The sequence below is a fragment of the Camelus dromedarius genome, chromosome 21, assembly GCF_036321535.1.
Source record: "Camelus dromedarius isolate mCamDro1 chromosome 21, mCamDro1.pat, whole genome shotgun sequence".
NCBI lineage: Eukaryota > Metazoa > Chordata > Mammalia > Artiodactyla > Camelidae > Camelus > Camelus dromedarius.
This window is the reverse complement of record NC_087456.1, coordinates 8,672,208-8,700,188: the sequence shown is the minus strand read 5'-3', so window position 1 is coordinate 8,700,188 and position 27,981 is coordinate 8,672,208. Positions and strand designations below refer to the sequence as shown.

General features: G+C 34.7%; 1 protein-coding gene across 1 annotated transcript; it reads right to left on the bottom strand.

The window, feature by feature from the left end:
* Positions 1-288: 288 nt before the first annotated feature.
* On the bottom strand, positions 289-27,981 carry LOC135318816 (membrane cofactor protein-like). The gene is made up of 12 exons (XM_064477352.1): positions 27,898-27,981; positions 23,227-23,364; positions 21,801-21,854; positions 17,489-17,669; positions 17,077-17,176; positions 14,105-14,190; positions 13,100-13,297; positions 6,363-6,545; positions 4,104-4,151; positions 1,729-1,779; positions 1,175-1,210; positions 289-678 (listed from the first exon to the last, which is right to left on the bottom strand). Exons 1-12 carry the CDS (start codon positions 27,979-27,981, stop codon positions 458-460), a joined length of 1,380 nt encoding a protein of 459 aa, XP_064333422.1. The 3' UTR covers positions 289-457.

The window sequence follows — 27,981 nt, the reverse complement described above, 5'->3', positions numbered from 1 at the left end:
TATAGATAACAACTCTAAATGAAGTGAAACCGAATTGTGGCTACATAGCTTCTTACTACTACCTAAGCTGTGCAGACAAATGGATATTTTCATCATAAAATGCAAGTGAATACAAATGTTAAAGTTTCTACCATGAACCACTTAAACTTTAATCTTGGCTACTAGCCCAATCTAGGAAGTAGGTTACACCTAGAGTAGGGAAGGCCTCATAATAGTCCATGGTTTACTGCAGAACTTAAACATCAAATACCACTGAAATGTTTCTTGCAGTTGTAATAGTTGAAGAAACTGCATAAATTTCTCCTGTTGCAATGATATGAAAAGTAGCTAAAAATATTTTCAGTAATGAAATGCATTTCAGACAGCACCCTCATGCACGAACATAAAAAAAGAAAACACAGCATGCAACATGGACTACAAATAATAACTGCACAAAAGTATGTCTGGAGTAAAAAGGTTAGACTAAGAGAAAATGCACTGTAGTTGACCGTTTCTGCTCTTTCTCTTTCTTCTCCTTCTCCTCCTTCTCTTTCTTCTCCTTCTCCTCCTTCTCTTTCTTCTCCTTCTCTTCCTTCTCTTTCTTCTCTTTCTCCTCCTCGTCTTTCTTCTCCTTCTCCTGCTGCTTCCTTCTTTGAAGACATCTGTACAGGCAGGTCAAAACTAGTAAAATGGCAACAACTGAAAGAAAACAGGAAACAAATGACATGTCACTAACTAATTACCAAGATTCCAAACCTAGCAGCAGAAATAAATGTTAGTTACATTTCCGTGGTCAGAAAATGTTATTTTATTTAAGCATTTATATTCCATCTTGACTCTTCAGTATCTAAATCCAATTCCCTGGAAGTCACTAAAGCAGTTTAGAGTAGGTCCAACTCCTTGTTTAATTTAGGAAATAATCAAAAGCATATTCAAGAAACAGACTCGCATGACTACTCATCTTGAAAAAAAATTTATTTTTTACTGCTTATTACCAAGTGGATATACAGAATATAAAAGCATGTACCGTCACCAGCACAAAGTGGTGTATCATATAAAAGGTCGGGTTTTTCTAGACTGTTTTTACTTAATTTCAAGCTATTAAAACTATAGCAAATGAAAAATCGTTGAAAAAATAATGCATTTCTTTATACTACATTATGATTTAAATGATATAAAAATTTGGGATACTTACTTACTGTTAGGATAAACACAGCAAAGCTTCCTACATCTGAGAAAAAAATGAACAGTGTTGAAGACATTGAGCATGTATGGGTCCTAAAGAGCAACTATGTTTTGATTTTGATCAGATCATCTAAATACTACAGCAAAAAAAAAAAAAAAGGTTTATCAATATAATTTTGGCATGACTGCTAGTGCATCCAAGTCATTTTGATCACAGAACCCTTATAAACAGGTTTCAGGGTTAGGATCCACCTTGTGAAACTCTTAACAGGAACCTCACTTTTCACTGTTTTGTGTTCTAGCGACCATGTCAGGGTAGTTAGTACAGGTTACTAAGACAGTTAGAATTCACTAGATTAAAGAAAATTGCCTATATGCATCTATGCAAATTACCACTTACATTTGTCATGGTATCTGCACTACTAAAATAACTATAAATGTCAATTATTACTAATTGTGACACATTGTTTCTTCCCTACCTACAAATGATTGGAAAATGATATTTCCATGTAGAACTAACTCTAAGGTCTCATAATGTGGGGTTGTTAATAATTAAAATAATACCTAATTCCTCAAAGTCTTCAAGTGACGGTAATTCTTTGGGATTGGGATATCCTAGAAAAAAATGGAAATAGGTTAAAAAAAAAAGACTAAATAAGTCTTGAAGATCTATACATTTACAATTATAATTTATAATTATAACTTATAATTATAATTTAATATTCCTTATACATTATATTAATGTTTCTCATTAAAAGCTGCATCATAAAATATTATAAATTTATATTCAGTGCCATCAACATTCTTCCTCCTGTCCACTGATGTTCCTTGTCACTAATTCTGTGGTACGGCAAACAAACTAATCATCAGTGTATATTCAAAATTAGCCTGGAATTCAATGTGATTCTACTTAAAATTAAAAGAGGAGTACTTAAAAATGATTTAGAGATTACTCTGGAATAGAAAGACTCCTCAACACACAGGCCATGGATAGAAAAACTCATGGCTAATGTCAAACTCAATGTTGAAATATTAAAATTTTTTTCACTTAATATCAAGAATATTTTTTCACTTAATATCAAGAATATTTTTTCACTTAATATCAAGAATATTTTTTCACTTAATATCAAGAATATCAGGCTGCACAATTCTGCCACTCCACTTCTATTCAACATAATATTGGAAGTTTGGGTCAGAATAATTTACTAAAAAATAAAAATAAAAAATATTCGAATGGGAAAGAAGTAATAAAATAATGTCTGTTTATAGATGACATGATCTTTTACATAAAAATCTCTAAAAAGATCACACACACATGCACAGAAACACTCCCACACAACTATTAGAACTAATATATAAATTCAGCAAAGTTAACGGATACAAAATCAGCACACAAAAATAAGTTATCTTTCTATACACTAATAATGAACAATCCAAACGGGGGATTAAGCAAACAATTTCATTTCATAGCATCAAAAAATTCTCAGAAATACGTTTAACCAAGAAGGTTGAAAAACTTGTCCACAAAAATTATAAAAACATTGAAAAAAAGGGAAGAAGACATAAATAAATGGAAAGACATCCTGTGTTCATAGATTGGAAGATTTAATATTGTTAAGACGTTAATATGACACAAAGTAATTTACAGATTAATTATATGTCTTATCACCGTCTTGAAAATACATTTTACATAGAAAAATCCAATTTACTTCATATGGAATCTCAAGGGGCTAGCAATAGCCAAGAAAATCTTGAAAAAGAAGAGCAGAGTTGAGAGGACTTACACTTCCTGATTTCAAAACATACTAAAAAGCTACAATAATCAAGCAGAATGCTACTAGCAGATAGACATACACACGGACCAATGCTCTAAATTAGAACCCATAAATAAACCCTCACTTATATGGACAAATGATCGCTCACAAGGGTACAAAGAACACTCAGTGGGGAAAGGGCAGTCTTTTCAACAAACAATTTTTGGAAAACTGGATATCCACATGCAAAACAGTGAAGTTTTACAACTACCTTATAAGGGATTAATATCCAAAATATGTAACAAACTCCTAAAACTCAATAACAACAACAACAACAACAACACCAACAACACATTTCACAAATAGGCAAGGGATTGAATAAACATTTCTCCAAAGAGAAATGGCTTCTTGGCAATTTGTATATCTTCACTTGAAACGATGCTCAACATCACTAACCATTAGGGAAATGCAAATAAAAGCCACAATGAGATATTGCTTCAAGTCAATTAACTAACATAAATTATAATAATTATTATCAAAACCCAGAAATCAATATATGTTGGCAAAGAGGTTGAGAAATTGGAAACTTTGTGCATCACTGGTTGGAATGAAAATGGTGCTGGCACTTAAAAACATTTCTGTATAAGAAAAAGAGAGGAAAAAACCACCAAACTAAATGTATAACTACACATATAAGGATTTTGATCTACAGAAATATATAGAGACACTCTAGACTATTAATAGTGATTAACTTAGGTAATAGGCTAGAGAAAGATCAGGGGATCTAATTTCACTCTGCATACTTTTGCAATGTTTGAAAATTTACAAAATTATATTTGTGTACCACTCATGTAACAAAAATTTATAAAAAGCAACCTACATCTAATAGTACAGTATAAAAATCATAAAAAAAAAACTGACTAGTGAAAATAAGGCTAAAATATAAACATAGGAAAAAAGTTCACTTCATGTTAAAAGGGCTTTAATTTATAAGTTCAAATCAACAAGAAAAATATTTAAGAAACCTAATAGAAAAAGTAAGAAAGAATATAATAAATAAATGTAGATAAGAAAAAGTTCAATCTCACTGATAATTAAAGAAATGCAAATTAAGCAAGACATGATTTTGTACCCATCACCTTATAAAGTTCTTAACAATATATGAAGGATAAAGAGTTACTGAACCTGGATAGTTTGAAACTGGAGGCTTCTTTGGATAGGTAGGCTTGTAACCTGCAAAATTAAATTTGACTCAATGCACCAGCCTTATCAACACAAAATTATGTATCTATTTTTTCTAATTTTAGAAAAAGATTAATTATTTCTCAAATAAAAAATACAATACACTCAGAACTTTGCAAGTCTACTCCTGGGAATTTAGTCTAAGTGTATATTTGCACATGTAGGTAAGGATGTATGCATAAAATGTACAACACAACTTTGTATTTTATAATGGAAATCCCTGTAGTCAACTATAAATCATAAAACTCAGTGTTCTTTAAAAGGGTCAGGCACTATTATAGTCCATAATTTGTATCTTTTTTTGTGTTTGTCTTTTGGCATAGTATTTCCTAGACATTTTTTCATATTAGCACATTTAAACCTGACCTAACATCATTTATGGTGCTACTGATGCTTTTGGTATAGTCTTTCTCAAACTGATGATAAAAAAATGATTAACAATCCCATAAGGAGAGTTGATTTTGATTTTTTTTAAATCCCTGTAGTTTCTTCTTTTCATAAGTTTTTTCTCACAATTTCTCTGTTCTTCAAACACTAAACTGTATCAATGTTTTCTAAGTCCTTAAGAAGTGTTTACGGTCCACTCTTTCAAAACAGCGTATCAACAAACATTGTATATTGTAGTGCATATTCTCACTAGGACCCTGTGACTAAACAGGGATGGGTCAATGAGTATAACTTCTTTATATATCGTCCAATAAAAATCATCTCTTTCCCCCCAAATCTTCACAGCCCTCACCTCACCCCGGTACTCTAGGGTGATACGGGGTACCAGATTTACAGCCGTTCTAAAAAGGAGCTCTAATTACCCTGTTAATATGAATAATTCTCCTCAATCTTTGAAAATATTAGGACAACAGGAAAAAGACAAACACAACAGAAGCCAGTCATGGAGCTTTGAGTTCCACACCTTCATTAAACAGGAAAGTAAACTCACAGAAGTGATGTTACTTGAGTGAGCAGAGCCTCCCTAGCACCCTGAGCACCCTCTGCCCAGGCTCGTGCTCTACCCATTCTTGCTCTTGTCTCGTGCTTCTGCTGCTGTAAAGAGAAGCCAGAGGTGCGATCCCTAAAATCAGGAAGATAATTCCTTCCATCACATTCAAAGTCTCTCAAGACTTAAGCAGAGCAGCTGATCAGTAGTCCTGGCCAGAAATCACCCACTTCATTTCAATAGATACTTTTCCTGCCATTCAGTGGCTATGAGATTTACCCGCTGTTGCCAAATAAGAATGCCCAGGAGAGAGAAAAATAATAACTCTGTGCGGTGCAGAATGGTGTGGATGGTAGAAATACTGGTTTTAATCAGGTGACAACAGAAATTTCCCAGTTTGTAAAATTAAGCAAACTGGTTGCAGTCTGGGAAATGAACCATAGTCCTGGACCTGGAAGACACTCTGTAAAGGGGATGCTGTAAGTCATGGGAGCTACTTTTAAGAGCTTTCTAGATGCTAGGTACTTTTCTAAGTGTTTCAAATGCCCTCCATTCCAACTTTGCTATCACCCAGTGAGAAAGGTATTAGATCATCCTACATGTAAGTAAACACATATAAGGTTTACATAACTTGCCCAAGTTTACACACAGTTGATATCTGCAGACTATGGCAAATGCTTTGAGAATTACTAAGTATCACAACTAAAATGACTGTAACTATATTCTTTAACTTTTCGTTACTAAAAATGATGACTGTAAATCACATGAATTTAAAAGATTTTTTTGTAAACTATAAACAGGAAATTACTATATCTGAATGGCATGAAACTAGAAGTGTTGTATTGAGAAGAATCAGCACTGAAAAACAAAATAATGTAGGATTAACCACTTGGGATTACTGCTTTCCCCTCATTTATATGAATTATGCCTCTCATTTTTGACCAATTTCAAGGTAAAAATTCCCATGCTTCAATTTATTCTGAAAAGTGATTCCTATCTCTTTTTATACATTAAAATACTGAACAAGAGGTATTAATATGCCTGTGTAATGTGCTAACAAGCAATGTGCTGACTCTCTAACAGCATGAGAAACCACAGCAGCAGAATTGTATGTAAATTTTGTCATATATCTGCCATGGAAATGAATACATGTCCCAGTTAAGTACTAAGTTTGCTTCTTTTCACTTATTCTTATCAATGTGAACAAAATAAGAACTAAAAGAGAAAGTTAAAAGACAGGAAAAAAAAAAAAAGACAAACAGTTGTACCTTTAATACACTTCGGCATCTCAGGTTCCCAAGTATTTTCACCACCACAGAAGACTGCATGGCTGCCATTAAGGTAAAAACCCTGGAGGCATTCAAGTATCACCACGTCTTTGTAGGTAAAAACTTCTCTAATTTCTGATATTGCTTTTCCATGTTCGAGTACTGGAGGTTTACATTTGACCACTGAAAAGTGGAGAAATTTCAGAATTAAAAGAAAGGTAATTTCACATAGAAAAACTAGTGCCAAGCAGTAATTTCCAGTGGGAAGAAAGAGGCAAGGAATGAAAGGCAAGATGCTAAATGAAAAAAAAAAAAAAAAAAAAAAAAAAAAGACTTTATTTATGCATTTGAATTCTAGGCAAAAAGATTTAGAGAAATCTAATGTTTTTTCACCTAGAGCAGACTGTCACTATAGTTTATTGTCTTTCCTAATTTATTTTTCCATTACTGACAAGTTTTAAGAAAGATCTGACTATCAGATACAAATTGAAGGTAAGTTCAAATGCAACTTTTGATACTCTAGCTCTAGGACTGTTTTTTTTTTTTTTTTTTTTTTTTTTTTAAGATCATGGTGACACTAGTTAGAGTTCCCTGCTCTTTTAGAAAGGTAGCGAAGACTTTTTGGAGAAGGTAATACTTTAAATACTCAAACTTAAAAGTTGAAAAATCCAGCCATGCAAAATGGTTAGGCTTCACACTGGTGTACTCTGGTATTCCCCACTCTATTCTACTTCTTCAGAAGTAAAACACAGGTCGTGCCCTCTAGATTGACTTGAGGATTACTTTTGCAGAAGTTGGAAAAGAAAGAAACCAAAACCAAAACCAAAAAACACTGGGCTGGGCAGTGAGTTCCAGAGAACATCTTATCAGAATAAATGTGAGCAATAGATGAAGGCCAGATATCATAAAGCCTTTTAAACCAGAAGAGTGTTCTTCCTCCTTTTCCGTGGATCTGAATTTCCATCAAGTACATGGACTTCCTTATCAATCCTTGTGTTCAAGTCAGCTAATGACTAATTCTTTCAGCTTTTGCTTATCTAAAACTGTTTTTATTTCCCCTTCAGTTTTGAAAGGTTTCTCCTTGACAGAGAATTCTAGCTTAAGTGCTTTACTTTTCTTTCAGAACATTAGCGGAAATTACTGTCTTCTATTCTTCACAGGTCCTTAAGAGCAGTCAGCCTGGGTAAAGTGGTGGTTGGGTAGGTATGTCCTCAATATAATACCTTTTACTCTGTCACTGACTCCCTTTTCTTTCTTTCTCTCTTTCTCCCTCTCTTGTTTCCTTCCTTCCTTCCCTCCTTCCTTCTCTCCTTTCTTTTTTCCTTCCTTCCTTCCTTCCTTCCTTCCTTCCTTCCTTCCTTCCTTCCTTCCTTCTGTTTTTGTTTTGTTTTCAGTAGGCTTTTTTTTTTTTTTTTTTTTTTACCATGATGTATTTAGTTTGCTGGGAGTTTCTTGGTAAATTTAAAATTCTTATTTATCCTGACAGTGTGTGTCACTACATTTCTTGGATTGGTTTGGGTAGGGTTGTTGTTTGGATCAAATTTGAAATATTTTGGTACATATTTATTCAAATGATTTTTTATATTGCCCTCTCTTCTCTATTTCTGAAACTTCAATTACATGTATATCTGACTGCTTAGACTGCCAGGTTATATAGAAAGTATATATACAACTTTTTGCAAAATTGACAAACTGTTCCAAAGTGGTTGTACACCTTTATATTCTTACCAGCAATGTATGAGAGTTTCAACTGCTCCATAGATTCACCACTACTTAGTATTATTCTTCATTTTTGTTTTAAATTTCAGCCATTCTGATAGGTGGTTAGTGGGATCTCATTTTGGTTTTAAATTACATTCCTGTAATTACTAATAATATAGACCAAATTTTCATGTACTTTTTTGCCATTTTCTTATCATGTTTGGTGAAATGTGTCTACTAAAATTTTTGCTCATTTAAAGAAAATTGGCTTATTTTCTTGTTATTGTGTTTTGAAAGTTCTTTGTAGATCATAAACACAAGCCAGCTATTAGATATGTACTTTGCAACATTTTCTCCTAGTCTCTTGCTTTCCCCCCCCCAAATGTCCTTTGAAGTACAGAAGTTTTGAGTTTAGAATGTCCAATTTATTAATTTTTTTCTTTAAAGCATCATGCTTTATGGATTGTATTAAAGGAACATTTGGCTGGTTCAAATATTGTCTATGTTTTCTCATTAAAGTATTGTAGTTGTAGGCTTTACATGTATGCCTGTGCTCCATTTTGAATAAATGTTTGCATGTGGAACTAACACAGGCTGAGGTTCTTTTTTTAGCATATGGGTATCCAGTTGTGCCTGTATCATTTGTTGAAAAAACTGTTTTCCCACTGAGTTGTTTGTATATCTGTGATGAAAACCAACTGGACATATTTTCAAGGGTCTAATCCTGGACTCACTATTCTATTCCACTGCTCTACATGGCTATCCTTTCACCAGTACCAAACTGTCTTGCTTATATGTTGTAGAGTATGCTTTATACTATGTCTTGACATCAACTAGAGTGTATCCTGCAGTTTTTTCAAAATTGTTTTAGCTATTTTAGTTCTTTTGTCTTTCCATATAAATTTCAGAATCAGTTTGCCAATTTATACAAAAAGCTCTACTGGAGGCCCAAGATAAACCCACAGACTCACAGTCAATTAATCTTTGACAAAGGAGGCAAGGATAAACAATGGAATAAGGACAATCTCTTCAGCGAGTAGTGCTGGGAAAACTGGACAGCTGCATGTAAATCAACCAAGTTAGAACACTCCCTCACACCATAAACAAAAATAAATTCAAAATGGCATAAAGACTTACATATAAAACAAGACACTATAAACCTCTTAGAAGAAAACATAGGCAAAACATCCTCTGACATAATCTTAGCAATGTTCTCCTAGCGTAGCCTACCCAGGCAATAAAAATAAAAGCAAAAATAAACAAATGGGACCTAATTAACTTACAAGCTTTTGCACAGTAAAAGAAAGCATAAGCAAAACAAAATGACAACCTACAGAATGGGACAAAATATTTGCAAATTATGTGATTGGCAAAGGCTTAATTTCCAGAATATATAAAAAGCTCATACAATTTAATAACAAATAAATCAAACAGCCCAATCAAAAATGGACAGAAGACCTAAACAAAAATTCTCCAGTGAAGACATTCAAATGGCCAATAGGTACATAAACAAATGCTCAATATGGCTAATTATCAAAGAAATGCAAATCAAAAACATTGAGATATCACTTCACACTGGTCAGAATGGCCATCATTAAAAAGTCCACAAACAATAAATGATGGAGAGGTTGTAGAGAAAAGGGAACCCTCCTACACTGTTGGTGGAAATGTAGTGTAATGCAGCCATTAAGAAAAACAGTATGGAGAGTCCTCAAAAGACTAAAAATAGACTTACCATATGATCCAGAAATCCCACTCCTGGGTATGTATCAGCAGGGAACTCAAATTAAAAAAATGTACACGCATCCCAGTGTTCACAGCAGCACTATATACAATAGTCAAGACATGGAAACAAAAATGTCCATTGACAGATGACTATATAAAGAAGCTGTGGTGTATTTATACAATGAAATACTACTCAGCAATGAGAAAGAATAAAACAATGCCATTTGTAGTAACATGGATGGATCTGGAGATCATCATTCTAAGTGAAGTAAGCCAGAAAGAGAAACAAAAATACCATATGATATCCCTCATGTGTAGAATCTTAAAAAAAAGAAAAAAAAGAAAGAAAGAAGACACTAATGAACTTGTCTGCCAAAGAGAAAGAGACTCACAGGCATAATAAACAAACTTATGATTACCTGGGGGGTAAAGATGGTGGGAAGGGATGAACTGGGGGTTTGAGATTTGCAAATACTAACTACTATATATAACACAGAATTAAAAAAAAACAAATTTCTTCTGTATAGCAAAGGGAACCATATTCAATATCTTGTAGTCAACTATAAGGAAAAGGAATATGAAAGCAAATACATGTATATATATGTATGACTGAAACATTATAATGTACATGAGAATTGACAATTTTAACTGACTATACGTCAATAAAAAAAAGCTCTACTCGGATTGTTACTGGGATTGTGTTGAATTTATAGATTAATTACAAAGAATTTACATTTTTATTATTTTGAATCTCCATTTCATGGCCAATGAATATCCTTTTATTTATTAAGATCTTGTTTAATTTCTTTTATTAGTGTTTAATACTTTCTTACTATTTAAATCTTTCACATATGTTAGATTTAGATGCAGATATTTCATGCTTTGGGGTTGTTATAAATAGTACAGTAAAGATTTTCAATTTGTAATGAATTGTTACTAGTATATAGGCATTCAATTGATTTCTGTATGCTGATCTTATATTTTGCAACCTTGCTAAAACTTCAGTTTGCAGAATTTTCTTTGTAGACAATCATGTCATAAATGAATAGAAACTTTTATCTCTTTCTTTCCAATACATGTACGCCTTTTTCTTTCTTGTCTTACCAGAGTGGGTGGGACCTCCAGTACAATATTGAACAGAGTGGTGAGTATAGATATACTTCTTCTTACCTTGAGGGGGAAAGAAATTAGTCTTTTACCTCTAAGTATAATGTTGGTTGTGAGATTTCTGATATTCTTTTCATCAGGTTAAGACAGCTAGTTCCCTTCTATTTCTAGTTTGCTGATAAGTTTTATAATGAAAAGATGATGAATTCTGCCAGTTGCTCTTTTTTTTTTGCCTTTATTGAGATGATCATATTAATTTTTTCTTTATAGTCTCTTGATATGGTAAATAATACTGATTAATTTTTTTAAATTTGACCAATCTTGAATTTATGTAATAAATTTATTTGTTTATGATGCATTTTTATCTTTATATATGGCAGGATTTGGTTCGTTGATATTTTGTTAAGAAGTTCTATATTCATTAAGGATATTGTTTATAATTTTCTGTCAATGTTTTTGTCTGAGTTAGGTATCAGGGTAATGTTCTCATGAAATCTTCTTACATTTCTTGAAGAGTTTGTGTAGAGGTGCTATTACTTATTTCTGCGATGTTTGGTACAATTCCCCAAGGAGTCCATCAGGGCCTCAGCTGTCCCTGTGGGAAGGTTTTTAACAACACACTATATGTCCTTAATAGATATAGGACTATTCAGGTTACCTGTATCTTTGTGTGAAGTTATTTTGGTACTTTTTATCTTTCAAGGAATTTGTCAATTTCATGTAAGTTGTCAAATTTATAGACATAAGGTTGTTTGTGTACTATTCCCTTATTATCCCTTTAAATTCTGAAGAATATTTAGTGTTGTTCTCTTTTTCATTCTTTTTTGGAAAAACTCATTCATTTTTAATTTTTATACATTTTTAAAGGTTACACTCCATTTACAGTTATTGCAAAATATTTGCTATATTCCCCATGTTGTACAACACATCCTTGTAGCCTGTCTTACACACAATAGTTTGTACCTCCAACTTCCCCACCCCTGTCTTTCCCCTTCACCCCTATTCCATTGATAACCACTATATCTGTGAGTCTGCTTCTTTTTTGTTATATTTAGTAGTTTGTTGTATTTTTTAGATTCCAAGTATAAGTGATAACACACAGATTTTTGTCTTTCTTTGATTTATTAAATGTCTTTTCTTTTTTTGTCAGCCCAGCTGTAGCTTTATCTATTACATTGATCTGCTCCAAGAACCAGGGTTGTTTTCATTGGTTTTCTCTGTTACTTTCTCTTTACAATTTCATTGATTTCTGTCTATCTTTATAATCATTTTATTTCTCCTTGTTTTGTGTTTGTTTGCTTTTTTATTTTTAATTTTTTTTTTTTAGTTTCTTAAGGTAGAAGTTTAGAATATTGATTTGAGACTTTTACTTTTTTCTAATATAAGTATTTTATGATGTAAATTTCCCTTTAAGCAAAGCTTTTGTTGTATCACACAAATTTTAATATTTCATTTTTATTCAGCTCAAAACACTTTCTAATGTCCTCGTTACTTCATCTTTGACTCATGGGTTAGTTAGAAGTGTTTTGCATAATTTTAAAATATTTGGGAATGTTTAGATTATCTCTGTTTTAATTCTACATTCATTTGATTGTGATCAGATAGTGCACTCAGAATGATTTCAACCCTTTGAAATTTGTTAAAAATAACCTTACTGCCTAGAATATGGTCTACCTTAGAGAATGTTCCATATATACTTAGAAAGAGTATTTTCCTGTTATTCAGTGGTTGTTTTCTCTTGAGAATCAAATTCCCTCTAGCATCTCCCTACTTTATTTCAGTCTCTAGTGCCTTAAACATTGTTTTTAAAATATATTTTGTCCAGAGTTTATCATCCTTATCAATGAGAGAGTTAGTCTTTTAAAATTTATTCCACCATTATTTGTAGCCAGAACTTTCAGATGTTTTGAAATGTAAGAAGAAACTTTCATATTTTCGAGGTAGTGTGTGTTGAGTTTTTTAATTTTTTTCAAGAAAAAAATCATATACATACACACATAGTAGTTCACGATGTGTAAACTGGAATGCCAGGGGTAAGGGGTGGGAAACCCACAACTGGAAATATTTCCTATTGGATTTGGCCTAAATTAAATTAGTCAGGAGGAAGCACAAATGACTGCTTCCTTTGCTGACAGGTAAAACTATTTACAAAGTGTTTCACAGTATTTAGAAATGAAGAAGGAAACATACGGAAATATTGTTACCTTTACATTTAGGAGCATCACTGCTCCAATTGCCATGTGCAGAACAAATAAGCTTGCTCTCTCCAACAAGTGAATATTGATCTGGTCCATTTAACGGATCACAACTGTAAGTCACTAATTCACTATATTCAAATATATTTCTGTAGCTATTGGTGTGTTTTCCATTTTCTATTTTTGGAGGTCGTCCGCATAAAACTCCTTAAAAGGGGAAAGAAAGAGAAAATAAAGACAAAAGAAGGTGAACAATTAAGGCAGCATTAATAAAGTCCTATAAACGTCCTTTAGTAACTGATTTCATATATGATTTCTAGAAGTTAGCTGTGAATTCAATATCCATTTAGAAGTTTCCATGAGAAAAGGTATTACCCCAAATTCAAATCATGTAGAAATGTACTGTCAAGAACAAAACTCATTTTCTTAAATATCTATATTTATCTCTTAGGGCATGCTAAGTTTTATTCTAGTCATCATAAAAGATGGAAATTTAATGAAAAAATTTGTTTATGGTGAAAAATGAAATTCATTGCTAGTTGAGAAGTACTTTATAATTTATAAATGTATCAGTTTACTACATCAGTGGTTCACAATAATACCAAGATATTGTCTTTTTTCACTGTTATCCATGTAAGTGTATAGTGAAATTTTCCATAAATTGTGATTTTTTTCAACAGATTGAGTCCTAATGTCCTCCTTTAAGCCAGATATTGAAGAGATTTGCAAAAACGTAAAACAATGCCACATTCTCACTGTTTGTTTTGGAAACTTTGATTTTTCCATAAAAATATGTGTATATCTTAACATGTATTGAGTTTACTTTTCTTAAAAATGAATTAATAATTGAGTGTTTTAAAATCTTTTAATTCCAATATAAAGAACATCAATAGACATAACTCACATAAAGAAAAGCTCTTTGGGACCACTGTTGATTCAAAAGCATAAACAGGTCCCTAGGCCCAAAAAGTTTGAAAATTCCTGGTCTAAATTCTAAAGTGAGAATTTACTTACTTTCACATACTGGGTACTTCTCATCCCAATAAACTTCTCCTCCAATAAGGTTACAAGTTAGGGTTTTTTTTCCATTTAAGTAATAACTAAATGAAAAAAGAAAAGGTTACTGTTTCTTTACCAGTTAACACAACACCCATAATAAAGAAGAACATTTTTATATGGCTGTGTTTCTGCAACACAGTAGTTTGAGGGAGATGTTCCTTAAAAGACACAATATATGGAAGTGCTAACCAAATCTTCCATTTTAATCAAATAAAGAGTTTCTGCATGTGAACACACATTGGCCCAGAGTAAAATGTTTAAATTACTCTGTCATGCCTGTCAGTCTGGCCCCCTTTGCTGTCTCTGGCAAATGCATCACACATTCACTTCTATGCTTTTGCTCACACCACTCTGCTCAGTCCTTACTGAGAAGAGAGACCAGGCTCTAGAACTTGCCTGTCTGCATTTAAATCCCGGCTCTAAGACTGACTTGTTATTTGAGCTTGGGCAAGTCTCTTAATGTTTCTCTTGCTCAGTTTCCTCATCTATATAAAAAGGATAATAGTATACACGTCATGGGTTGTTTTGAGAATTAGATGAGTTAGCATCTGACATAGTGAGTGCTAGGTGAGTTTTAGCTCTTATTACGCTCTTTAGATCAGAATATCTTTCTAGGAATAAATAGCTCCGGACACTACTTGATGAACTCTTCTCTGATGATTTAAATTCACAGAACTCTCTCCTCCTTCTGGACTCTCATTGTAATGATCCTAAATAGTTCTATATTTTTGTCACTTCTTACTTACAATTTTACTTTAATATATTGCATTAGTATATACTGTGTTTCTGAATAGGCTACACCTTTTTTTGAAGAGAGTCTATGACTTGAACTGTTGGTGCCCCTCAAAGTGCCCAGTAGGCTCTCTCTGTATAAATATGGAGAGGATGATTTAATATTTTTACTTGATCAATTAAAAAATAGTCAGCAAAACTGCTTGTACATGGTTCCAGTTGACTTTTGTCAAGGCTCACTCATTTCATGAATATTGCAGAGTTTTAGGAGAGACTTTAGGGAAAGTGGCAGAGTTGGAAGCACTAAGGATCTGTCTCCATAACTAGACAGTAATTGCAATGTCAGAATATGCCTGATGTCACTATTTTGGAACTCTGGAGTCTGTTGAGGGCTTGCAAATTCCAGGGGAAAGCTAGGGCAGGTAAATTGCATTAATATCAGTCATTATCAGCTCTTTGGAAAATAGTAGCTCCCGTCCCCACCCTCAGCAGTGTGGCAGGCAGCTCTGCATATGTTTCTGAAGCAGTGTACACATGGGTTGCAGGAGTTAGGGTAGCTGAAAAGGAAGAATCTGTGCTCTGTTTGCTGACTGTTTCTGGTCACAGACAAAGAAATTAAGATACTCCCAGATAAACAAAATCTGAAGTAGTTCACGACCAGTAGACCTCCCCTGCAAGAAATGCCCAAGGTGATATGAAAGGATACTAGAAAGTAACTTTGAGCCATATAAAGAAATAAACATCTCACTAAAGGTAAATACATGGGTAATTATAAAGGTAGTATTGTAAAAATAGTTTGTAACTGAAATTTTTGTTTTCTTCATACTTTAAAGAGTAACACATTTAAAGAAACAAACAAAAAAAACTATCAGTGTAAAAATTAGAATTACTTTAACTTTTGTTTTTAACCCCAATTATTATTATATATTATTTATATAATACATATTATATAGAAAACCAAATTTAAAATGACTAATCCATTTTAAAGAACTATTAGTCTATGTTTTGGTACACATAATACATAAAGATTTAATTTGCTAATATTAACAACCAAATGGGTGGGGACAAAGCTGTAAAGGAGAGCAGAGTTTTTGTATGTTATGAAGTTAAGCTGATATAAATTCAAATTAGAATGTTACAACTTTAGGATGTTAAATGTAATCCCCACAAGGACAACAGCCATAGAATATACACAAAAGAAATGAGTGAGGAATTTAACATTTCACTTTAAAAAGTCAATAAACAAAAAAGAAGACAGTACAGCATGAAATGAGGGGCCAAGAAAGCTATAAGGCATATAGTAAACAAATAGCACAATTACTGATACAAGTCTCCCATTATCAGTAATTACTTCAAATTTAAATGAGTTAAATATTCTAATCAAAAGACAGAGGTTGGAAAAATGCATAAAAACTCGTGATCCAACTATAGGTTGTGTATAAAGAGATGCATTGTACATCCACATACACAAATAGGCTGAAAGTTAAAGGATATTCCATGCAAATAGAAGCAAAAGTAAGCAGGGTTGGCTATACTAATATCAGACAGAACAGACTTTAAATGAAAAAAGCTTACAATAGACAAAGGACATAACATAACAATAAAAGATTCGATACTGCAATAAGGTATAACAGTTATAAACATTTATGCACCTAATGACAGACCATCAAAATATATGAAGCAAAACCTGAAAAAAATTGAAGGAAGAAATATACATATGTGCCTAATAGGCATTTCTATAATAATCGTTGGAAACTTTCATTTCAATACCCTACTCACAATAATGAATAGAAGAAGCAAACAGGAAGATAAGAAAGGAAATAGACGAAAGACCATAGATAAGAAAGGAAAATGTATGTTCAACAACACAACATTTGGTGAGCCCTCCTTCAGCTCTGAGTGTTGGCCATTTTAAATAAGATGCACTTTGTGGTTAAGGATAAAGTCACGATGATTACTACATTTCTGATACTTTCAATAGGCTTAATACTACATATAATAAGTATACAATTTCACTTTTCTTCAATTTAAATTTCTATTAGGGACACATCTTTTAAATCTCCTTAAACAGCCCTAGGGCTGTCTGGCTACAAGCATAGCTTGTCTCCTAGAAAGTAAAATGAAAGCAACTTTTAGGTGAGAAACAAAGAAATCGTAACATTTACCTTATTTCCTCCAAGGAGCAATTTACTTACCCCACATTACAAGATATCAGAATTGCATTTCCAAACGACAAGCTGTCATTTGGGGCAAATATTTCACTATTTTCGATTTCTGGCTCTGGACATGCTTTTTCTAAAAGAAAATTTTCAAATTCATTTTCAATACCAATTTCAAAACATTTAAATCAAGATCAAAATTCTACACTGCTCTTTTCTAGTGATGAAATATTGCTTTAATTATTATAAGGACAAATTTAAAACAGCAACCAAGTATCAAGAGAAAGCTTTCCTGGCGATTTCTCAGAGTCTGAAAAAATGCCTTGATATCTAAAACCTAATTTTGCATAAGAAAACCATGATTGTTGTAGCAGAAAACAGAACTTAAATGTGTAAACATTTCCAGAGAAAGCAAAAAACAACAAACAAAATGGTTTTGTTTCCTTACTTAAACAAGCTTCTTCAAGAAAGCTCCATGAGCCATTTGGCTCACAAGTAGTTAAGAGGTAATAAGGCCACATGTAAGTGTATCCTGTTTTACACGCATACTCCAGTGTTTCCCCAGTCTGATAACGGCTTTTAAGGGGAGACTTGAGATACATACTCTGCATTACTGGTGGATTAATACAGTAACCTAGGGATAAAAGAATAAAAACAGAAAATTAAAGATTTTATCTCTTTTCCAGCCAAGGACTGTAACCTAGCAGCAAGTAGGTCATACAGAATAAATGGAGAAGTTCTTGGCAAGATTTTAAATGACTGTCTCGTGCTTTTACCCAAATGGTGGTAGCAGTGGAGTATGTGCCTTGCTTACTTTATTTATTTATTTTTTGGTATATATTATATTCTTATTGAAGTATAGTAAGTTTACAATGTTGTGTCAATTTCTGGTGTACACCATAATACTTCAGTCATACATGAACATACATATATTCGTTTTCATATTCTTTTTCACCATAAGTTACTACAAGATATTGAATATAGTTCCCTGTGCTATACAGTATGAACTTATTGTTTATCTATTTTATATATATTAGTAACTACAAATCTTGAACTCCCAGTTTATCCCTTCTCATCACACCCTCCCCTGGTAACCATTAAGTTCATTTTCTACATCTGTGAGTCTGTTTCTGTTTTGTAAATAAGTTCATTTGTCTTTTTTTTTTTTTGAGGGGGGAGTCCACATATGACTGGTATAATATGGTATTTTTCTTTTCTTTTTTTTTTAACATTTTTTATTGATTTATAATCATTTGACAATGTTGTGTCAAATTCCAGTGTTCAGCACAATTTTTCAGTTATTCATGGACATATACACACTCATTGTCACATTTTTTTCTCTGTGAGTTATCATAACATTTTGTGTATATTTCCCTGTGCTATACAGTGTAGTCTATTCCACATTTGGGGTGGAGGGTGGGAAGGGATAGACTGGGATTTCAAAATTACGGTATTTTTCTTTCTCTTTCTGGTTTACTTCACTTTGAATGACAATCTCCGTGTCCATCCATGCTGCTGCAAATGGCAGTATTTTAATCTTTTTTATGGCTGAGTAGCATTCCATTGTATAAATATACCACAACTTCTTTATCCAGTCATCTGTTGATGGACGTTTAGGTTGTTTCCATGTCTTGGCCATTGTAAATATTGCTGCTATGAACACTGAGATGCATGTGTATTTTTGAATTAAGGTTCCCTCTGGATATATGCCCAGGAGTGGGATTCCTGGGTCATATGGTAAGTCTATTTTTAACCTTTTGAGGAATCTCCATACTATTTTCCATAGTGGCTGCACCAAACTACATTCCAACCAACAGTGTAGGACAGTCCCCTTTTCTACACACCCTTTCTAGCATTTATCATTTGTAAACTTTTTAATGATGGCCATTTTGACTAGTGTGAGATGATACCTCATTGTAGTTTAGACTTGAATTTCTCTGATAATTAGTGATAACTGAGCATTTTTTCATGTGCCTATTGGCCATTTGTATGTCTTCATTGGAGAATTGTTTGGATTTCTGCCCATTTTGGGATTGGGTTGTTTGTTTAAAAACTTAGGAATTAATCTGACCAAGAAGAGAAAGACTTATACGTGGAGAACTACAAAACATTGATTAAGGAAATTAAAGAGGACTTAAAGAAATGAAAAGATATCCCATGTTCTTGGATTGGAAAATTAATATTGATAAATGGCCATACTACCCAAAGCAATCTATAGATTTAATGTGATCCCTATCAAAATATCCAGGACATTTTTCATAGAACTGGAACAAATAATCCTAAAATTTGTATGGAATAACAAAAGATCCATTATTCTCAAAGAAAAACTGAAGAAAAAGAATGAAGCTGGAGGAATAACCCAGTCAGACTTCAGACAATACTACAGAGCTACAGTAATCAAAACAGCAAACAGCATAGTATTGGTGTAAAAACAGACATATGGATCAATGGAACAGAACAGAGAGCCCAGAAATAAACCCACAAACTTTTGGTCAATTAATCTTTGACAAAGATGCAAGATCATACAATGGAGTAAAGACATTCTCCTCAGCAAATGGTGGTGGGGAAACTGGAGAGCTGCATGCAAATCAATGAAGTTACAGCACTCCCTCCCTCACACCATATACAAAAATAAACTCAAAATGGTGTAAAGACTTACATATAAGACAAGACACTATAAACCTCTTCGAAGAAAACATAGGAAAAACATTATCTGACATAAATCTCAGTAAAGTTCTCCTAGGGCAGTCTACCCAGGCAATAGAAAAAAAAGCAAATGTAAACAAATGGGACCTAATTAAACTTATAAGCTTTTGCACAGCAAAGGAAAGCATAAGTAAAACAAAAACCTATGGAATCGGAGAAAATATTTGCAAAAGGTGAGACTGACAAGAGCTTAATTTCCAGAATATATAAATATCTCATACAACTCATAAAAAAAAAAACAGCCCTATCCTTGCTTACTTTAAATAATATTTTATTACTTTCTGATTTGTTGAAGAGTAAGCTAAATTTACACTCAGCAGTAAATGGAAAGAGACAAACACCAATGTATTTGTTATTTTATATATATATATATATAAATAATGAATATATATATGAATCCTTCCCCACTTTTTTCTAAATTCATTCGAAAACTCCCCTCTCCTCTGAGAAGTCTCCTAAGTACATAGCACTCTGCTCAGATTATCCTTCCATAGTTTGAAACACAAGCATATGATCGCCTGTCACATCAGGCTCAGATTCCTCTCAGAAGGCAAGTTCCTAGGGGTCAGGGGTCATATGCCTTCTTTCTCTATTACTATCTTGAAATCTCTGTAGGCAGTGGGTCCTCAAAAAATGCTATGGTAAGAGGTGATTATTAAGTGAACATTGTGGGTTTCATTGATCAAAATAGGTGTGGACTAAGTATTTCAATATATGACTTTCATATATTTCATATTCATGAATTAAAGAATGTTATGAATAGATGCCATTTAAATATAAAAACTTACTACTTTGAATAGACTTACATTTAAAAATTGCTTTCTTGACATTGCTTTAAATATAATTCAATTTTCCTTCACTGATCATTAGACCATGCATTTCCTTAGAAGCTCCCTGAAGTAGCAGTTGGGCTGTTTATCTAATAGATCCTGACAGGAAAGATACTATATTGCTATGCTTTTAGAATGTTTTATTCTGGGGTGTTTTTTGGGGGGAGGAGGAGTTCCTCCCTAGAAGAGTGTCATTCCTACTTCAGCAATTCCTCTTCCTTTTAATTATCTGTGGGCTTGACAACCTAACAAATCTGTTAGAAAACTTATGTAAAATAATGTGATGGAGGCACATTTAGTCTTAAAGGGTTAAAGGAAAGCAGCGGCCCCTCCTTTAAGGCTAAGGACCCAAGAAGAAGGGAGACAGACCTACTTTGATCCCTGAGGAATCTTTTTTTTCTTACTCCCTGGATCCTGGTCTTACTTCAGATTGAGAGACTGCTCAAGAGAGAACTCTAAACAAGTGAAATGTTTCCCACTTTTCACACCATATTCTCAATTCTAAACTCCTCTCTTGACATACTGCCCAACATTTCATTTACATCATGGCCTGAAATTGTTTCAACATTTAGCTTTCAACATTCCCACTATGCAGATCTTGATACATGAACGTTCCTCAATAAAATTCCCCAAATAAAAGCAAAAACCAAAAAGCTGTAGTTATTAAAAGCATTGTTTAAAAACAAGATTAGTATAGAGTTGAGTTTTATTAATAGCAGTAAATTTACTGAATACCCTGAGCCAGACATTCTCATGTTACTATGGGTAAAAAACATGGGATAGAAATGGTATCTAATTCCATACTAGAAACAAATGTATTACGTCATTCTAGCATTTCCCAGAATCACCCAGAAAGAGCTCAAGTTAACAGCATGCTTGTAATTAAATTATACAAGTGTTCTTTGTTTATGCATTTGATTTCAGTGACTATCTTGAAGTCACAGGAGAGAGAATTCCTAATATGACTCTCACATGTAGTGCTCTGTCTATATGGAAAAAGAAATGTCAGTTGGAGAGTTTAGTCCCTTCGACTAGCTTGAAGTATTTCTCTTCACTAAAATGCATCATGAGAGACATACTTTCATCCACGTGCAGCCTAGAATCTGCTTGGGCAATCAGTAGACTGCACACTTCTTACACTGTAATAATTGACTCTCATATCACACATTTTTATAATCAAATTCATCTTCTGCTCAGAACATTGAATTTTCTTCTTAAGAGGATTTTCAAATTAAAGATTCTCAGCTCCAGAAAAAGAACATCTTGACTGAGGTTTTTCTGGATAGTTTACAATACAATTATTATTGGGCTGCAATGCTCTTCTTTAACTCTAGACGCCATTACATAATGCGATAGGCTGCATTCAGAAAATTCCCCAGTGTTCCAGGTTAGTTTCAGGCATGTGAAGTAGTGCTCTGCTGTGAATCAGAAGAATTGTTTATTCTCTATGTACTTTCAAAGACTATGCAAGCACTCACTGCCTGCTTGCAAAAATTAAAACAAAACAAAACAAAACAGAAACCTGTGACATAAGCACACACCCTGCCCAGGAGTTACCTTCAGAGAATCATGGTCTCTGACCAAAACTGGAAACTCAGTGAAACCTGACTATCCTGCTCCTTCTCTCACTGTCTACACAATCTATTTTAAAATTTTCTTTGCTTCCTCAAAGTTCGATCTTTAGTACTGAAACTATAAATTTTATTTCTCAATTCCCACTCATTTATAAGTCACTTAAATTAATTTCAAAGTAAGTAAGCTCGTTCTTGGTAAACTCACGCTAATACTTTCTCCCTCAGTAATTTTAGGTACCCTGTCTATAGCATCTGTAGCTACTGATCATTCTGTCACCATTCCCTCCTGGCTAAAAAGCTCTCTCTCCTTGGTTTCCAGGTAGTAAACCACCACCTGGTTTTCATCCTGTCCTCTCCTGCTCTCCCTTCTCTGCCTGATTGGATAATGTGATATCCCTTGTAGGCTATTGGAGGAACTTTACTGATTTCATTCTGCAAAGTCCCCAGGTGAGAATATATACACTCATGGCATCATTACCACTGAAGCAAGCTGCCTCCCAAGTCCCTCTCTCCATCCCACATCTCTAGCTGGGATGCCACGTCTATGTATTCAGTTGCCTCCCCAGCACGGCTGCACTTGGAATGTATTATGCTCTCTCAAATAACACAATGAAGCCTCAGTGTGGTCTCTTTTGACTCTTACGCCCGGCACACAAGAACACAGTTTCCACAACTGAAAATACCTGTTCTGTCTGTTTCTATCTCTACTTCATTATTTATTTTGTTGTTTTGTTTTTTATTTAAGTATAGTCAGTTACATTGTGTCAGTCTCTGGTGTACTATCTACTTTTAATTCAAGCCACTCTCATTTCTTTTCTGGATTGCTGCAACAGTCCCTGAATAGGTCTCCTTACCAGTATTTCCACTTGTCATTCAGGTCACTTTCACAGTGCTACCCGAGTAATACTGACACGGTGCAGTGGCCAAGGCTCCTCCAAGTCAGATCCTTTCAGTGGCTCCCTCGTGGGAAGTCTAAGGCTCCATGCCACAGGTTGGAGAGCTTTAAAACCAGCTCACTCCAGCACACTGCTCTAAGCCCTATTCAACCCACTCGCAGTGCCCACTAAATAACTTACTGCAGCACCCTCGACCTCCATGCACCATGGCACTTCAGCTTTGACCACAGACCCTGCTGCTCCTCCCACCCACTCATCTTTCTGTTTCCTCTCAGATGCCACTTCTTCCTCGAGGCTCTTGACATGTCGCTCAAAAAACTGGGTGAAGTTTCCTCATGATGCCCCAATTTGGTTCTTTCACAGCACTATTCACACTGTAATTGTTTATTGTTTATACTCCCAAAGAGGGTGTAAATTTCTTAGCACCATGTCTCATTTATCACTGCATTTCCAGTGCCTCGTGCCAGAGCTGAAGGAGCACTGTTATCAGTTCTGTACACTCTTGGAGCAAAATTCAAATTCATTACTGTTCAGCCAAACCATTCCAGAAACACATTCAAATCATCACTTTTTTCACTTCTGTTTTTATTTTTTTCCATTTTTTTTTCTTTTCTATTTGTTAATTTACAGCTATTTCCCTTTATCAGAATTTTTAATTTCTTCCATGTCAAAATATTTGTTTTATCACTTTATTTTAAACCCATTCTACATTACTTGTAAGACTAGAAACAGTATTTTAACATTATTAAAAGTGAACATGAAAGACTTTGGGAAATTTTTCCCTAAAGATTGGCAATAGACAACTCCAGAACTTGTTTCTTAGAACAACAGTGGTGATGTTAATCAATTTAGAAATAGCCAGTTAAGCACTACCTGTGACAATCATTATTTTAGTGATTTTAAACTAACTTATCCTTCATAATCTTCCTATGTGTCGGGTACTGTTTCCACTTCTTTAAGAAGAGCAATCTGAGCCATGGCAAGGTGAAGCAGCTTGCCCAAGAATATATTTCCAATAGATAGCAGACCAGGGTCAAGCCAGGCAGGCTGGTTCCACTACCAGCACTAATTTCCATCACTGGCCGTCATCTGGAACCCTTGTATGGTTATGCCAGCAAAGTCTGTCTGCAATTTACTCCTCAAGAAATGGACTTCTATTGAGCCTGGGGAAGTTAAAGCAACCGTAGGTTAGATTTGCATTGTGCTGAATCAGATGAAAAGTCTCAAGTTGCCCCAAAACAACAGGGAATGACATCATGCTCTGAATTTTATGATAGTCTTTGTTCTTTCCTAACTATCCTGTTTTCCATAATTATTCACTCTGTGATCTACTCCTTGGCCTTCCTCCTGCCCCCTTTGTCTACTGTTGCCACACTGGGTAGCTAGGCTGTCCATGAGCCCTGCCACATCTCTCAGCCTTTGCTCACACTGCTCCCTCTGCTCTGAGCACCCTTCCTCCTGCTCAGGAGCAACTCCTCCTCAACTCTCATCTTCCTTGACTTAATCCACTCAACATCTCCTCTAGGAAGTACTCTCTGCTTCCTGTGGGGAGGCAGTGACCAGCCCCTTCTCTTGGACTCTCCTCCGCATAGCTCTCTCAGCTCACTATCACATGTTTTTGTGTTTAATACATAATATAGTGGACTCCACTCATCCACGCGGCCACGGCACCTAGCCCAGTATGTCCCACATTGTAGCTATTCACAAGACTTCGGTTTTCAGGTACCACTGCTGTCAAACAGAAAACGATGGTAAAGAACAGAATATAATGAATCTAATACTGAAAGTAATCATCTTAAAGCTTTATGCACTGGAGGAAGATTTGACCACCTAATTTCTTTTGTTTCCTGTCTGCCAGTATTAAATATGGTAACCTAGCAGCTCACCAATAAGCAGTGCTCTCCTTGTACTGTAATACGTAGAGTAAGGAAACCAAGCAACTACTGTGGAAGCACTTGTTGATCCTGGCTTCTTTCATTAGGAAGAATCAAAACACCAAAAATAAGCAGAAGAGATCACACATAAAAGGAGACTATGGGTTTTGCCCCCAAACGCAGACCCATTATGGAGCAATGAGACTCACTCTGAAATTCCACAAAGGGTCCCTTTTGTGATCTCCTACCAGTTGGCAACATCCTCTGAGGTGGCAGGGCTCCCAGGCACAACACTGTCTGCTTACAAAACCTCCTCATGAGCTGCTTCAGTGAAATGTTTATTTTATCCAATACTTTCCCTGCATTTCTTTACACTAATGATGAATCAACAGAAAAAGAAAGTAAAGAAACAATCCTCTTTAAAATAGCATCCAAAGTAATAACATACCTAGGAATAAATCTAAGCAAAGAGGGAAAGAATTGTACATAGAAAAGTATAAACCATTGATGAAGAAAATTAAAGAAGACTTTAAAACATGGAAAGGTATCCCATACTCCTGGATTGGAAGAATCAATATTTTAAAATGGTCACGCTGCCAAGGCAATCGACAGATTTAATGCAATCCCTATCAAATTACCCAGGACATATTTCACAGGACTAGAACAAATCATAATAAAATTTATAAGGAACCACAAAAGACCTAGAATTGCCAAAGCATTATTGAAGAAAAAGAAAGAGCCTGGAAGAACAACTCTCCTAGACTTCAGACAATACTATAGAGCTACAGTCATCAAGACAGCATGGTATTGGTACAAAAACAGACATATAAACCAATGGAACAGAATAGAGAGTCCAGAAATGAACCCACAAAATTTTGGTCAACCAATCTTCAACAAAGAAGGCAAGAATATACAATGGAATAAAGACAGTCTCTTCAGCAAATGGTGTTGGGAAAACTGGACAGCAGCATGTAAAGCAATGAAGCTAGAACACTCTCTTACACCATACCCAAAAATAAACTCAAAATAGATCAAAGACTTAAACATAAGACAAGATACAATAAACCTCCTAGAAGAAAATAAAGGCAAAATGTTATCTGACATACATCTCAAAAATGTTCTCCTAGAACAGGATACCCAAGCAATAGAAATAAAAACAAGAATAAACAAATGGACGTAATGAAACTTACAAGATTCTGCACAGCAAAGGAAATTGTAAGTAAAACAAACCGACAACCTACGGAATGGGAGAAAATTTTTGCAAATGAAACTGACAAAGGCTTGATCTCCAGAATATTTAAGCATCTCATATAGCTTAATAAGAAACAAACAAACAACCCAATCCAAAAATGGGCAGAAGACCTAAACAAGCAATTCTCCAAGGAAGCAACACAAATGATCAATAGGCACTTGAAGAAATGCTCAATATCACTAATTATCAGAGAAATGTAAATCAAAACTACACTGAGGTATCACCTCACACCAGTCAGACTGGCCATCATTTAAAAGCCCACAAATGACAAATGCTGGGGAGGCTGTGAAGAAAGGGGAACCCTCCTTCACTGCTGGTGGGAATGCAGTTTGGTGCAGCCACTGTGGAAAACAGTATGGAGATTCCTGAAAGGACTAGGGATAGACTTACCATATGACCCAGGAATCCCACTCCTGAGCATATATCCAGAAGGAACCTTACTTCAAAAAGACACTTGAACCCCAATGTTCATAGCAGCACTATTTACAATAGCCAAAACAAGGAAACAGACTAAATGTCCATCAACAATGACTGGATAAAGAAGATGTGGTATATTTATACATTTGAATACTATTCAGCCATAAAAACCGACAGCATAACACCATTTGCAGCAACACGGATGTTCCTGGAGAATGTCATTCTAAGTGAAGTAAGCCAGAAAAAGAAAGAAAAATACCATATGAGATCGCTCATATGTGGAATCTAAAAAAAAAAAAAAAAAAGCAAAACATAAATACAAAACAGAAATGGACTCATAGACATAGAATACAAACTTGTGGTTGCCAAGGGGGTGGGGGATGGGAAGGGGCAGACTGGGATTTCAAAATGTAGAATAGATAAACAAGATTATACTGTACAGCACAGTGAAATACATACAAGATCTTATGGTAGCTCACAGAGAAAAAAAAATGTGACAATGAATATATATATATGTTCACGTATAACTGAAAAATTGTGCTCTATACTGGAATTTTATACAACATTGTAAAATGATTATAACTCAATAAAAAATATTTTAAAAAAAAGGTAACTTGGGCCTGGAAAGACATCTACATATAAAGACAGAAGGAAATATACCAAAGTTTTTAAAATGGGTGTTCTTTGTTGTGAATGTTTTCTACAATAAGCATGTCTTTTTTGGCATATACTTATTTTAAAGTATTTACTCAATTCTATGAAACACACACACACACACACACAAAACAACAAAATCTTAGTGAATGAGCCTCAGCTTTAGTCTTTCAGCTACATGGGAAAAACTCATGGACATCATTTATAGTTCATTTTCAGGATCTCATTTTTCACTAGGTTTGGCTGTCATTTTTTTTTTTTATGTTGTTTTGGTAAGCCCCATACAAAGCAAATAGTTCATTTCCTTGTCCCACCCTGGGCACGACTGGGCTGACGACTTCCACAAAGCACATACTAGGGTACACTCGGCCCAGGCTCCCCAATCTCAGCTGACTAGGGCACAAACACCCTACACATAAGTTGTCACCCCACCCAGGGCCACAGGGCAAACCCTCCCCATAGGCACAGCACCAGCCTGGCAACATCTGCAGCACTGGGTACTCAGGAGCAAGCAGTCACCACCATCACCAGGTCCACGTTCCTGTCCTGAGCTGGCTCAGTCCTGAAAACACCCTACAAGCTTTTGCTAAGGACCCAGCTTGGCCCTGGGTAAACTCCTGCGGTGATCACCACCCCACAACACTCAGCGCCCACCTCCAAGCGAACCTTCTCCTCGAGCACTATGTGATCCCCTCCCCCGTGGGTACCAACAGGAAGACTCAGGGAGACTCTGGCCAT

Bases quoted from the DNA above. Each gene is read 5' to 3' on its own strand.
- LOC135318816 (XM_064477352.1), bottom strand. From the start codon at position 27,981: ATGGCCAGAGTCTCCCTGAGTCTTCCTGTTGGTACCCACGGGGGAGGG. The intron at 6,546-13,099 runs GTAACAATATTT...TCCACTTTTCAG, and splicing joins TGATGCTCCTAAATGTAAAG to TGGTCAAATGTAAACCTCCA. The intron at 1,211-1,728 runs GTATTATTTTAA...TTTTTTTCTCAG, and splicing joins TGAAGACTTTGAGGAATTAG to ATGTAGGAAGCTTTGCTGTG.